Here is a 13,106-nt window from a genome sequence, read left to right as displayed (position 1 = left end):
TGGAGTCCATTCTGACCCACGGCGCTCCTAGAGGACAGAGTGGAACTGCCCACAGGGTCTCCACAGCTGTGATCCTAATGGAAGCCTACTGCCATGTTTTTCTCCCATGGAGTGGTTGATGGTTTAAACCACCGACTTTTGGTTAGCAGCTGTGAGCTTAACCGCTGCACCACCAGGGCTCCTTTGCTACGTCTGTTCATAACTCCTACACACATGCTTATTGTGTTGGTTCAGTAAAGACGCAGCTTTTTCTGGTCTAGTCCCTAAAGCATCCAGGTCTTGCTTCCTTTTGAGTCCCTGCTGGCGCTGGCATTATGCTGGGAAGAGGAACGTGGGCATCCTCTCTGCCCAGGAGAAGTGCCTGTGCGTGCGTTAGAAGGGGGCAGGCGCGGTCTCTTACTTCTGTCACAAGCGCCACACAAACATGCTCTGAGGTCACTGAGTGTGTTTTACAGACCTTGCCATCTAAGAGCTGTCTGTCGGATGGTCCCAGGAGTCCAGGGCCCCGACAAGGGCCTTCTCACCTGCTCCAGGGTTTGGGGGTTGATCAGTATTTGCATACAGACCACACGGGACTCTGGCCCTCAGGTAGATCTGTATGACTTTTAAATTTTCACTTGATGTCTTTGCTTTCTCAGGCCTGCAGGGACCCTCAAACTCAGCAGGTGGCCCACTTAGTGTTGGCACTTTTCCGAGAGGTCACTGTTCTGTACAGATCCTGTAACGCGAGCCTCTACCCTAAGCCTGAGGTGAGTGTCCATGCTCAGGGCCGTGTTCATGGTCTCATTATCTTGAGGGGCTTTTTTAGATAGAAGTAAAAGACACAAATAAACCTTTGCCCATCACCTCGTATCTCGGATGTGGGGTTTCCAACCACGGGGGTAGAGGAACCACTTTCTGCTAAAGCAAAGCTTCACAACTAAAGTCGAGGACATGCAGTGAGGTTCAGCACAGCAGGGTATCAAAATCAGTGTGTGTGTACCTGGTTGCTGTGTTTCTGTCTGAAAATCTCTTCTCCAGACATGGTCCCCTGATAAATAGGTGACAATTTAATTGTATTTACCTTGAAATGTAATGTTTATTTGTTATCAGAATGTATGGTCAAACCAAACTCACTGCTGTTGAGTCGGATCTGACTCATAGCTACCCCTCCTTGGGTTTCCGAGGCAGTATCAGTATGGAAGTAGATTGCCCAACGTTAATTCTGAGGAGTGGCTAGTGGGTTTGAACCACCAGCCTTCTAGTTAGCAGTTATTCTGATTCCCTAATGCCACTGTGACAGGAATATACGACAAATGGAATGGCTGAACAAATAGAAGTTTATTCTTTTACAGTGTGGAGGCATTAAGTCCGAGTTCAAAGTGCCAGGCTCTAGGGGCCGGGTGAAAGCCCCTCGACCTTGAGCTTCAGCTCTGCCTCTTGCTCCCGGCCCACTGAAGCTAGAGGCATCTCTTCACTCAGACAGCTACTGGCTGCTGAGGCTGACAAGCCCAAGGTTGACAAATAAAATGGCACAGTCCTGATGTTACCAAACCACAGGGCAGGCCATTAATTCAAGTCTATTGAACGTCCCAAAGTCAGCAGAGCATGGTAGGCTGCTGAACAACGACACAGCTACATGCAGGATCCAAGCGTTGTCATAAGCTAGAGACCATTCCCGAAGCTGCTGCTCATATCCGGGAAGCAGACCACATCCCTAAAGCAGCTACTCAGCTGCTTGTGGTAGATCCCACCATGGAGTTGATTGCCATTCTTGTCATGGGGAATAACTACCACCAGCTGCCCAACCACTCAAACCAGGCCCAGCCAAGTTGACACACAACCTTAACTACTACAGCAATCAAATGCCTGAGGCACTGTGCCACCAGAGCGGCTAGCTGTGCGCAGACCCTTGAATTCTCATCGCTGTGTTCTTTGAGATATTTTAACATGAAGCGTTTGTCTTGTCAGCAATGCGAGGCTGTCAACAGATTCATTGAAGAAACCCAGATCCTTTCTCCTGAAATCAGACATTTTGCGACATCCCTTGTGGCCAACACTCTGCCGTTGCTGACGACAGGGCCCAGTGATAGGGTCCTTGATGCAGCAGTGACGGAGATGGCTGTCCATGCTGCCACCATCCTCCTCTGTGGGCAGAACAAAGTCTTGGAACCCCTGAGGAACTTGGCCTTCTCCCCAGCCAACATGGCGGTAAGACCCGAGGGGGGGAGCTGCGTCTGCCTGCACGGTGGAGGGTTCAGTGGTCTGCCACTTGCGATTCTGTCTGTCGCTTGGAGCTGCCCAGGCCTCTGTCTTCTGGAGTCTTATCTGCTCTGTCGGCCCACGGTGAAGAGCTATTACATCTCCTCTGTGGACAGTTTTCAAGGGCTGGAGGACAGAAAACCCAAATCCACTGTCTCCTGCTAGGCCGTTTGCTGAACATCAGCCAGTCTGTCTTAGAGCAATCAGGCTCTGCTTGTTTTCCCCCAGAATGCTTTTCTGCCGACCATGCCTGAAGACTTGCTGGTTCAAGCGAGGGGCTGGAGTGGTCTGCAAGGAGTCCGCTGGTACAGTAAGTGTTGGTGTCTGGCCAGAATCCTCTTCCCCTCTCAGCTCTGAGCAGCGGTGTCGTGCCGTGAGACACTGCTGTAGACCTGGGGTCCGCGTGGTTTATGCCTGAAAGTCCAACAGTACCTGCCTCGGGCCCTTTGCAGAACATGGATGGCTTGAGGGACTGGCACCCTGCTGCTGGAGGGAAGCCCTCAGGACATCACTGTTCCCTGGAATATACCCAGCAGCCTCTGGCTGGGAGCCACATGGAGGCGCTTTCAGGAGTCTGAGCACAACCACCAGCTTTTGACCCAGACACGCTCCTCTGGACCAGGGAGCTGGAAGGCAGGACAACAGGGCGCGTGACTTCACTGTGATGATGCCCTTACCTTTTACCTCTCGAGAGAATCTTGTTTAAGCAGGTTTAAAAGCTGTTTAAAAAAAGCTCGTGAGGAAAGGGCAGAACTCAGAGAGAAGGGGAAGCGGGAGTGCTGGCTTCCCCAGAGCCCCGCCTGGTGCGCCTCTGCTCTCGCTTTGCTCCAGAAAGCTAACCGCAGAGGCTCTTGTCTCCAGCACCAGCGCTGACTCAGCTCCTGGGCTGGGTCAAGTAGCCAGTGACCGAGCTGGCAGAGGAGTGTAGGTTCCCGGTGGTGCGCTCCCAGCACTCACCCTCCATCATGTTTCACTTCCTTCTGAAACATCGTCACGCGATGAGTGCTCCCCACTAACGGTGCCCTGTTGTTCTTCTGACAGCCTGTCCCAACGGCCACCCGTGCTCTGTAGGAGAGGTGAGTCTGAATGTCTGGGGTTCCTCTGAGTCTGGGGAGAGGAGGCAACAGTGAGGGCCCAGACCTTCTGGAAGAACATAGCTGCTTTCTGAGGGCCGTCCAGGTGTCCATCCAAGCAGCTGCATGGTGCTGAGGTGTTGGCACAAGGAGGGTTTGAGGAGCCAGCTGGCCACCCCGGGTTTCTCAGTCAGCCCAACGGGCATTTGAACCCGATAATTCTGTTTGTATAAACGCTTGATTCTGTCCTGTGTCTGGGACTGTGAGCACCCTGCCCTTGACTAAGATCAACACCAGTAGCACCCTGCCCCCCTCGTCACGAGGAATAACTACCACCAGCTGCCCATGCACCCAACCAGGCCCAGCCAAGTTCACATACAAATTTAACCACCACAGTGGTGAAGTGTGTTCTCTGTGGTCATGGGTTGGTGTGTTCAGTGGTGCTGAAGTGTGTTCACTGCAGTGGTGGTGGGTTTGTGTGTTCGGTGCCGAAGTGCATGTTCTCTGCGGTGATAGGGTTGTGTGTTCACTGGTGAAGTGTGTTCACTTCCAAAGTGCATGTTCTCTGCAGTGATGGGTTTGTGTGTTCGGTGGTGAAGTGTGTCCACTGTGGTGGGTGGGTGTGTTCGGTGCTAAAGCATGTTCACTGTGGTGGTGAGTTTGTGTGTTTGGTGGTGAAGTGTGTTCACTGTGCTGGGTTTGTGTGTTTGGTGGTAAAGTGTGTCCACTGTGGTGGGTGGGTGTGTTCGGTGTTAAAGTACGTTCACTGTGGTGGTGAGTTTGTGTGTTTGGTGGTGAAGTGTGTTTACTGTGCTGGGTTTGTGTGTTTGGTGGTGAAGTGTGTCCACTGTGGTGGGTGGGTGTGTTCGGTGCTGAAGCACGTTCACTGTGGTGGTGGGTTTGTGTGTTCAGTGCTGAAGTGTGTCCACTGTGGTGGGTGGGTGTGTTTGGTGCTAAAGCATGTTCACTGTGGTGGTGGGTTTGTGTGTTCAGTGCTGAAGTGTGTCCACTGTGGTGGGTTTGTGTGTTCACTGCTGATGTGTGTTCACTGTGGTGGTGGGTTTGTGTGTTTGGTGGTGCTGACATGTGTCTCCCGCGCTGGTGGTGGAGTTGTGTGTTCAGCAGTGCTGGCTGCACACCTGAGCTGAGTCACCTTTGTTCCCACCCCAGTGCGGCATGCCAATGGAACAGAGCTACTGTGTTGACTGTGGTCTTCGCATCGGCGGCACCGATCACCGGCCCCGTGAAGGCTTCCACCCTATCACGTAAGATTGCCTTTTCTCTTTGAGTTGTCAGCCATGGTCTTCTGGACAGTTCCTCTTCCTACTGATAAACTGATAGTAAATATGACAGCACGGCACATGTGGACCATGTCATGTTGATCGTACAGCAGTGCACTGTTGGATCTCTTGTGCTCACTTAACCTGAAGCCAACTCTACTACTTCAGTGCCTTCCATCTGGGTCTTGGGCATGCCCCCTGTGGAAACATGCATGACAGGAACAGGCCACTTAATTCAGGGGAACACCCACGTTTGGAAGACCGAAAGCTGGACATTTGCCTGTCTGAGCTGAAGCCGTCTCACTTTGAAACTGCCTTAGCTTTCTTCTATGTCGGGGAAAGTGAAGGAGACATAGCCTTAATGAAATACGGCTTCAAAATCCAGATGAAAATGTCATCTCATGATCACGCTTCCTAGTGGGAGGGGCCCTGAAGATTAGAGGTGGGGTCTGTCTGGGCTTCACACACTGGCTATCGTGATGCCCTCACAGTTTGAAATATCCTAGCTCATTCTCTCCAGAAACTACAGAACACCTAAGATACTTTGATAGCTTTGCAATTGAACATACCCGTCACACTGTATCTCCCATCTGCCTAGGACAGGGGTGGTCTGGGATGTCTGTTTGCACATGTCCCCATGCTGACGTCTGCCATCCCAGGCCTGAGGCTCCCTTAGGTCGCTCCCCTTCCCACAAGGACCCCGTGGAAGGAGCAGCTCCAGGGCCCCATGCTGCCACTGCCCAGGGGTCAGCACAAACGGCCACACGGCTGAGCCACTTTGCACTCTCAGTGCTGTGGGCTTGGGATCAGTCAGAAACAGAGAGCGTCTGTAAGGAGATGGCGCTCGCGGAAGTGGGCCACGTGGGACAGAGCGAGGAATGGTCTGGCACAGCTTTCTTCACAACCAGACGTGGTCTCCACATCCTAAGCAGCTGAGGTACCCCACACTCACACTGAGGAGAGGTGGTCCTCATCAGTTGTCACCCTGTCTTCCTTTTCAGAAACGACGTGGACAGAACTCAGACTGGCCATGTGCTGGGAGACCCTGCGGCCAGAGATGGAATGGCGGTGTCTGACCGAGCTCTCTCCCCTGCAGTCTTCATCCTCATCCGGTTCCTCACTCACTTGACTATGCTCTTGGGAGCTGCTCAAAGCCCCCAGGTGAAGCACGACACCACAGTTATCTGTTTACACACCACAGTCGTGACCAGCTCTAGTGCTCTCATGGTCCTTTTGTCTACAATGTCCTTGCTGCACTCTGTGGAGTTTTGTTACCTAATCCAAAAAGAAGGAGCCCTGGTGGGGCAACTATTAAGCACTTGGCTGCTAACCAAAAGGTTGGCGATTCAAACCCACTTAGCAGCTCCTCAGAGGAAAGCTCTATTGACTGCGCTCATAGAACTTGCAGCCTGGAGAACATTGTGGCAGTTCTAGTCTGTCACCTGGGGTCACTGTGAGTTGGAATCAACTCGATGGCACCTAGTAACACAACGAGAGTCCGCAGTGACATAAAACGAACCATCCTCAGTTTTACCAACGGGGGGGGGAGGTATGAAGATGGGGGAATGACTCATCAGATGACACGGGTCTGTCGTAAGTCAACAACCCTGTGCCGTAGGGCCACCCCTGGGAGGAGAGGCTGCATAACCATGGCCATCCCTGTGTCTGCTGGCAGCCCTAGAGGAGAGAGATGTTGTGTTTCCTCTGGGTTGGCACTAACCAGGCCAGTGCAGGGTGTGGGCTTGAGGATTCTCACTTCACGGTGGCTAAGGAAGCCCATTGTGTCCACACGGCATGGTTGGGCCCCTCATGCCTGCCTTTGGTTGTGTCCACGTTGCATGGTTGGCCTCGCTCTTGTGCCTGCCTTTGGTCGTGTCCTTGTATGGTTTGGGCCCACTCCCGTGCCTGCAATTTGTCCCGCCCACGTTGCATGGTTGGCCCTTTGCCTGTGCTGTGGGACCACTCCACTCCCCCGTGAGCTTCTCTGAGAACCATCCCAGGGGTTGGTCCTGAGGGTATACATCCCGTCTCATTGACAGACAGGATCTTCTTTGCCATGTGTCTCGTTGCTCCACAGGCTCTGACAAACATCATCAAGCCTCCAGTGCAGGATCCACAAAGATTCCTCCAGCAGCACATCCACCGAGACCTGGAGCTGCTGACCAAGACCCTGGGCAGGAGTGCTGACGAGACCACCACCGTGGTGCACCTGACCCTGCGCGGCCTCCTCAGAGGCCCTGCTTCCCGCTCTGGCCAGAGTAAGCAAGTGGGGCGAAGGGGCGTGGGGCAGGGGGTCGCAGTGCACAACTGCACAGAGGCCAGCTCGGGGCCTCCAGGCTGAAATGAAGGGAGGCCGTGTGGGAGGTGCCGCACCAGGCGGAAGTGGGAAGAGCCTCCCTTGCCAGAGGACACAGGCAGCTCCTTTGCGTCCGTTTTCCTGTGTGTCTGGCTGAGCCCTGCAGCCTTCAGAAGGTTTGCACAGTTCAGTGTGGGGGCATTTTCAGCTTCGAAAGGCAGCTCACGGGCAATTCACCTCCTGCGTTGGGAACTTCAGGGCTCAGTGGTAGAGTTCTTGCAGGGTACCCAGGTCTGATTCCCAGCAAATGCAGCTCACACACCATCACTGTCCACCCTCCGGAGGCCTCACGCACCGTCCCCACCCCTCTCCCTGGAGGCCTGCGTGATGATGTGGTGCTGACTGGGTTTCAGCAGAGATTCCCGACCGCGACAGACTAGGAAAACCCTACGGATCACGATGATCCAGTCCCGTTGTGCATGGGGACCATGAATTGGGGCTGACTCACTGGCCGCTGACAATGACACTGGGAACATGTAGCATCCAAAACAGGGACTTGTGTCAGAGTCATCACCCTCAAGGACATAAATGTATGACAGTCCCGTGGGACCTTGTACGTCTGTCCTGCGTTGAGAGTAGCCACTCCTTTACGTACAAAATATGTTTGCTGAGCTAACGGTTTTAAGAATTAAAGTCCACACAGAAAGAAAAGGCCTCCAGGACAGCTTAGTGAAAGGATTATTTCTTGGCAGTGAATTGAGAAGCATTTTCTTTTTGCCCACTTCCCAGTTTCTTTCCGAAGTACCACTGTGATGACAATGTTCTTTGAAGCAGTAACAGTACTAGTAGCAACATCCTGCCACGTGACAGGAATAGCATTCCTGCGTCAGCTGCTGCTTGCCCAGCACCAGTGCCCCTCTGTGGGTCCCACTGAGCAAAGGCCGAGGGTATTTTTAGCCTTCCACCTGGGTGACCTTCAGCTAGGGGAGCTGACCCACTGTCATGCTGACCGAGTCCTTGAAGCATGCCAGCAATGACTGCCGCTCTCTGCAGCCACACGGGCATCACGGGCCACTCGTCGGTCTGCCCGCTCAGGCGTCGGCAGCCATGATGGGCTGCTGGGGCACGGACTTCCTTTGTGTGCTGGGCTTCCAGTTTCAGTTGCCATCCTTCTGGTCATTTTGTCCAGAATGGCTTTCAGGTTACAGTTAGGAGGGCTGGGGAGGTGTTAGAGCGCGGATATCCTCACAGACATCATAGGCTGGTGCTGGAGCAGGAGCCACGTGAAGTGCTGAGGCTGACGTGGGAAACTGCCCAGCCCGCCGAAGGGCAGCATTCTGTTTCTGTCACACTTGCTTAGTGTTCCCTGGGGTCACCCACATGAGTTGTTTTCTTTGTAGGGCTTTTAAATTTTGATGCAAGATGGTCAACCAAGGAGATGAGAAACAACTGGGAAAAAGTTGTCCAAATGATCATTTTATCTGAACTGGAGGTAAGTGGCGGCTGCTGTGCTCAGGGAAGGGGCATGCTGTCCCGGGTCCCCACTGTGCCTCGTGGACCTGCGGTCCGGAGCCTTTGCTGTGGGTGTTCTCTGTGTGGACTCCCATCACCCTCCTGGGGCACCAAGGCCTCCTCCCGCCTGAGGTGGTGGTTCCCTGCCAGTGCTTTTTACAGCACAAGGGTGAAGAAAGGGGTGATTGTTGGAAACCTACCACAGAGGCGTCTGTTGTCGTTGTTGTTTTGTCTTGCCATCAAGTCAGAGCCAACTCACAGCAAGCCCTCCTTGGGTTTCCGAGGTGGTATCATTATGGAAGTAGATTGCCCAACCTTCCTTCTGAGGAGTGGCTGGTGGGTTTGAACCGCCAGCCTTCTGGTTAGCAGTCAGATGCCTTAGGCACTGTGCTACCAGAGCTCCTACAAATGGCGTTAGTAATTAGAAATTCACTACTCCTTTGTTACATATGAATATTACTGAAAGTAACTAAAAACCAAAAAACCCATGACTGTCGAGTCAATTCTGACCCACAGCACCCCTAGAGGACAGAGTGGAACTGCACCACAGGGTTTCCAAGGCTGTCAATCTTTACAGAAGCTGATTGCGTCATTTTTCTCCCATGGAGTGGCTGGTGGATTGGAACTGCTGACCTTTTGGTTAGCAGCCCAGTGCTTTGACCACCACCACCAGAGCTCCTGAGACTAACAAAAGCCTATCAGCAAATAGAAGTCGGTAGTAATTAAAGGATGGGAATAAAATAAAGGTCTCTGAGTTTCTTTCTATGTGTTGTTGTTGTTGTTATGTGCTGTGGAGTCAGACCCGACTCATACTGACCCCTCCTTGGGTTTCCAAGGCAGTATCACTATGGAAGTAGATTGCCCAATCTTCCTTCTGAGGAGTGGCTGGTGGGTTTGAACCGCCAGCCTTCTGGTTAGTAGTCAAATGCCTTACGTACTACGCTACCAGAGCTCCCCTCTTTCTGTGTGGGAGGACATAAACCTACAAAGAAGGAACACGTGAATTACAGTAAGAGACAGGAAAAGTGAATGACTGAGCGCTATACTGCGTAGGGCAGACTCCCCAGTAAGCCTGTAGTGGCAGTAGGTGGTGGCCTAGTCTGTTCGTGGTGGTTTTCTCACTTCCTGAATTCTGTATCGTGTCCCCCTCTAGCATCTAGATAAAACTCTCCTGACCGTCAGTACTCTGATGAGCCAAGATGAACGTATAAGCTCCAACCCTGTGGCCAGAATCGTCTACGGTGACCCGGCAAGCTTCCTGTGCCACCTGCCACAGAAGAGTGTGGTCCACTGCTCTCGGATCTGGAGCTGCAGGCGCAGAGTGACAATCGAGTACCTCCAGCACATCGTGGAGCAGAAAAACGGCAGGGAGACGCTGCCCATCCTCTGGCAGTTCCTGCAGAAGGTGAGTCTTGCTCTGCATGTGAGTCTCCGTTTCCACGGGCTCCCTGGGAGACTTCAAGGCCCCAGGCCTGGAAGCGTGTCATTCCTAGAGAGAGCAGCACACCTGACAGCCCTCCTTGGGGCTGGGAAACGACCGCCTGTAGTGATGACTCAGAGAGAGTCGGAATCTTCCTGCCCGTCCAACCATCCAGTGGCTTCGAAGCCTGAAGTCACAGGTGACGAGCTGTAGTCAGTAACGGCCTGGGATGGAAGCCAGCACCCAGCAGCCACAGCCGTGGACTCAGCGGCGACCGGGAAGATGGCACAGGACTAGATGGCATTTCCTTCTGCTGTTCATAGTGAGGGCAGTGCCAGCTCACAGCAGAAACCACCACAATGTGAAGAACCTGAGGGCCAGTCACCCAGCAAGAAACAAGGGCATGAGAATCTCGCAGAACGGGTGTGTGCATCCTGCCCTCACCCCCACAGTGCATGGGGTGCTTGGTCATCAACTAGAGTCTGTTGGAGGAAGAGAATTGAGTCAACCAAGAAGCAAACAAAACATCTGCCCTTTTCCAAAACCATCGAGGCTCAGGCTGAAGACAGGATGAGCGTGTGTGTGTCGGCAGTGGTAGGCTTGGAGGTAGAGGGCGGAAAGTGCAAAGCCAGAAGGAAGGTCCTGTCTATCGGAAGCAGAAATACGTGGTTTCCAACCTTAATCCGTTTCATCCATTTTCCACAACGTACTCCTTAGTCATTTCTGTCCATGGACTAGTGTTTGTAGTCTAGCAAGAATTAAGGTAATCCAGGAATTTCTGGTCAATGGAAGAAACTTAACTCACACCAGGGAGGGCTTCATGCTCGTACAGTACTTTGCCGCTAATGTGCAGTTCTGGGTTGAAAATACTTAGGTCTGAGGTCTTCCAAATGACATCGCGGCATTCGGCCAGCACCAGCATATGATGTGTTCGTCATTTTCCTTTCAACAGCTTCTCTCCACTCCCAGCTCCCTCTACATTAGGTAGACCTCTGATGCACCAGCTCTGCCCCACGCTCCGTCCCGGGGTCTCACGGTCTGCGTGCAGCAGTGGACGTGAGGCAGACACACTGACGCGCCAGCTCTGCCCCACACTCCGTCTTGGGGTGCACAGCAGGGTCTCACGGTCTGCGTGCGGTCAGTGGACGTGAGGCAGACACGCTGACGCGCCAGCTCTGCCCCACGCTCCGTCCCGGGGTGCGCAGCAGGGTCTCATGCTCTGCGTGCAGTCAGTGGACGTCTGCCGGCAGAACAGTGGGATCTTCTCCCCATTTCCAAGCTCTTGATGTATCACTGGCACATTGACCAGGTTAAAGGACCAGTGTAAGTCCCAAGCCAGCCCCCAAAGACGTGTCCCCAGTATCATCTACAAGCCAAAAAAAAAAAAAAAACCCACTGCCATTGAGTCAATTCTGACTCATAGCGACCCCCTTTGGGGTTTTACAGAAGTAGATTGTCCAGTCTTCCTTCCATGGAGTGGCTGGTGGGTTTAACTGTCAACCTTATGGTTAGCAGTCAGATGCCTTAGGCACTATGGTACCAGAGCCCCAGTGTCATGTGTTGTTGTTAGGTGCCGCTGAGTCATCTCCAACTCATAGCGACCCTACGCACAGCAGAATGAAACACTGCCCTTCCCGCGCCATCTCCATGATCCTTGCTGTACTTGAGCCCATCGTCACAGCCACTGTGTCAATCTATCTCATTGAGGGCCTTCCCCTCCTTCATTGACCTTCCACCTTACCAAGCATGACATCCTTCTCCAGGGAATGGTCCCTTCTGACAACATGATCAAAGTAGGGTGAGATGAAGTCTGGCCGTTCTCATCTCCAAGGAGCATTCCAGCTGCACTTCCTCCAGGACAGATTTGTTGGTTCTTTCAGCAGCCCATGGTGCTTTCAGCATTCTTCACCAGCACCACAGCTCAAAAGCGTCAACTCTTCTTTGGTCTTCCTTAGTCATTATCCAGCTCTCACATGCATATGAGGTGATTGAAAAATATCATGGCTTGTGTCAGACACACCTTAGTCCTCAAGGAGACATCTTTGCTCATCAGCACTTGAAAGAGGTCCTTTGTAGCTGACTTGTCCAGTGCTGTACATCATCTGAGGTCTTGACTGCTGCTTCCATTGGCATCAATTATAGAACCAAGCAATGTGAAGTCTTTAACAACTTCAATCTTTTCTCCATTTATTGTGATGCTGTTTACAGGTCGAGTTGTGAGGATTTTTGTTTTCTTTGTATTGAATGTAATCCATGCTGCAGACTGTAGTGTTCAGTCTCCATCAGTAAGTGCTTCAGGTCATCCTCACTTCCAGCAAAGTTGTGTCGTCAGCGTATCGCAGGTTGTTAATGATTCTTCCTCCAATTCTGATGCCACGTTCTTCTTCATATAGTCCAGCTTCTCAGACTATTTGCTCAGCATATAGATTGAATAAATATGGGGAAAGGATACAACCCTGGTGCACCCCCTTCTTGATTTTAAACCATGCAGTGTCCTCTTGTTCTGTTCGAACAGCCTCCTGGCCTATGTACAGGTTCCTCATGACTAAATTAACTGTTCTGGAATTTCCATTCTTCTCAATGTTAACCATAATTTGTCCACACAATCAAATGCTTTTGCATAGTCAATAAAACGCAAGTAAACATCTTTCTGGTATTCTTTGCTTTGGGCCAAGATCCATCTGACATCAGCAATGATATCCCTCATTCCATATCCTCTTCTGAAGCCAGCTTACATTTCTGGAAATTCTCTGTCAATATACTGCTGCAATCGTTTTTGTATTATCTTTGGTAAGATTTTACTTGCATGCAATATTAATGATATTAATATTGATAATTTCCACATTCTGTGGGATCACCTTTCTTTGGAATGGGTACAAATATGGATCTCTTCTAGTCAGTTGGCCAGGTAACTGTTTTCTAAATCTTCTGGCATAACTGAGTGACTGCCTCTAGTGCGGCATCCATTTGTTGAAACATCTCAGTGGGAATTCTGTCAATTCCTGAAGCCTTGTTTTTCGCCACTTCCTTCAATGCAGCTTCAACTTCCTTCAATACCATTGGTTCTCGAACATATGCCACCTCCTGAAATGGATGAACATCGACCAATTCCTTTTGGTACAGTGACTCTGTGTATTCCTTCCATCTTCTTTTGATGTTTCCTGCATCATTCAATATTTTGCCCATAGAATCTTTGAATATTGCAACTCAAGGCTTAAATTTTTTCTTCAGTTCTTTCAGCTCCAGAAATCCTGAGCATGTTCTTCCCTTTTGGTTTTCTAATT

At 51.6% G+C, this 13,106-nt stretch overlaps 1 protein-coding gene across 1 annotated transcript in view; it reads left to right on the top strand.

Moving 5' to 3' along the window:
* Nucleotides 1–13,106, top strand: part of RNF213 (ring finger protein 213) — a 121,706-nt gene that overhangs the window by 102,661 nt on the left and 5,939 nt on the right. Inside the window, 9 exon segments of the mRNA XM_042783573.1 lie at nt 639–749; nt 1,951–2,190; nt 2,470–2,551; nt 3,283–3,317; nt 4,485–4,579; nt 5,596–5,755; nt 6,672–6,852; nt 8,291–8,382; nt 9,556–9,807. Coding sequence (XP_042639507.1) covers nt 639–749; nt 1,951–2,190; nt 2,470–2,551; nt 3,283–3,317; nt 4,485–4,579; nt 5,596–5,755; nt 6,672–6,852; nt 8,291–8,382; nt 9,556–9,807 — 1,248 coding nt within the window.

Source organism: Orycteropus afer, unplaced genomic scaffold, assembly GCF_000298275.1.
Source record: "Orycteropus afer afer isolate SDZICR_OR568_19922 unplaced genomic scaffold, OryAfe1.0 scaffold00018, whole genome shotgun sequence".
NCBI lineage: Eukaryota > Metazoa > Chordata > Mammalia > Tubulidentata > Orycteropodidae > Orycteropus > Orycteropus afer.
Note: the sequence above shows the minus strand (reverse complement) of the source record. Positions and strands in the feature narration are given on the sequence as shown.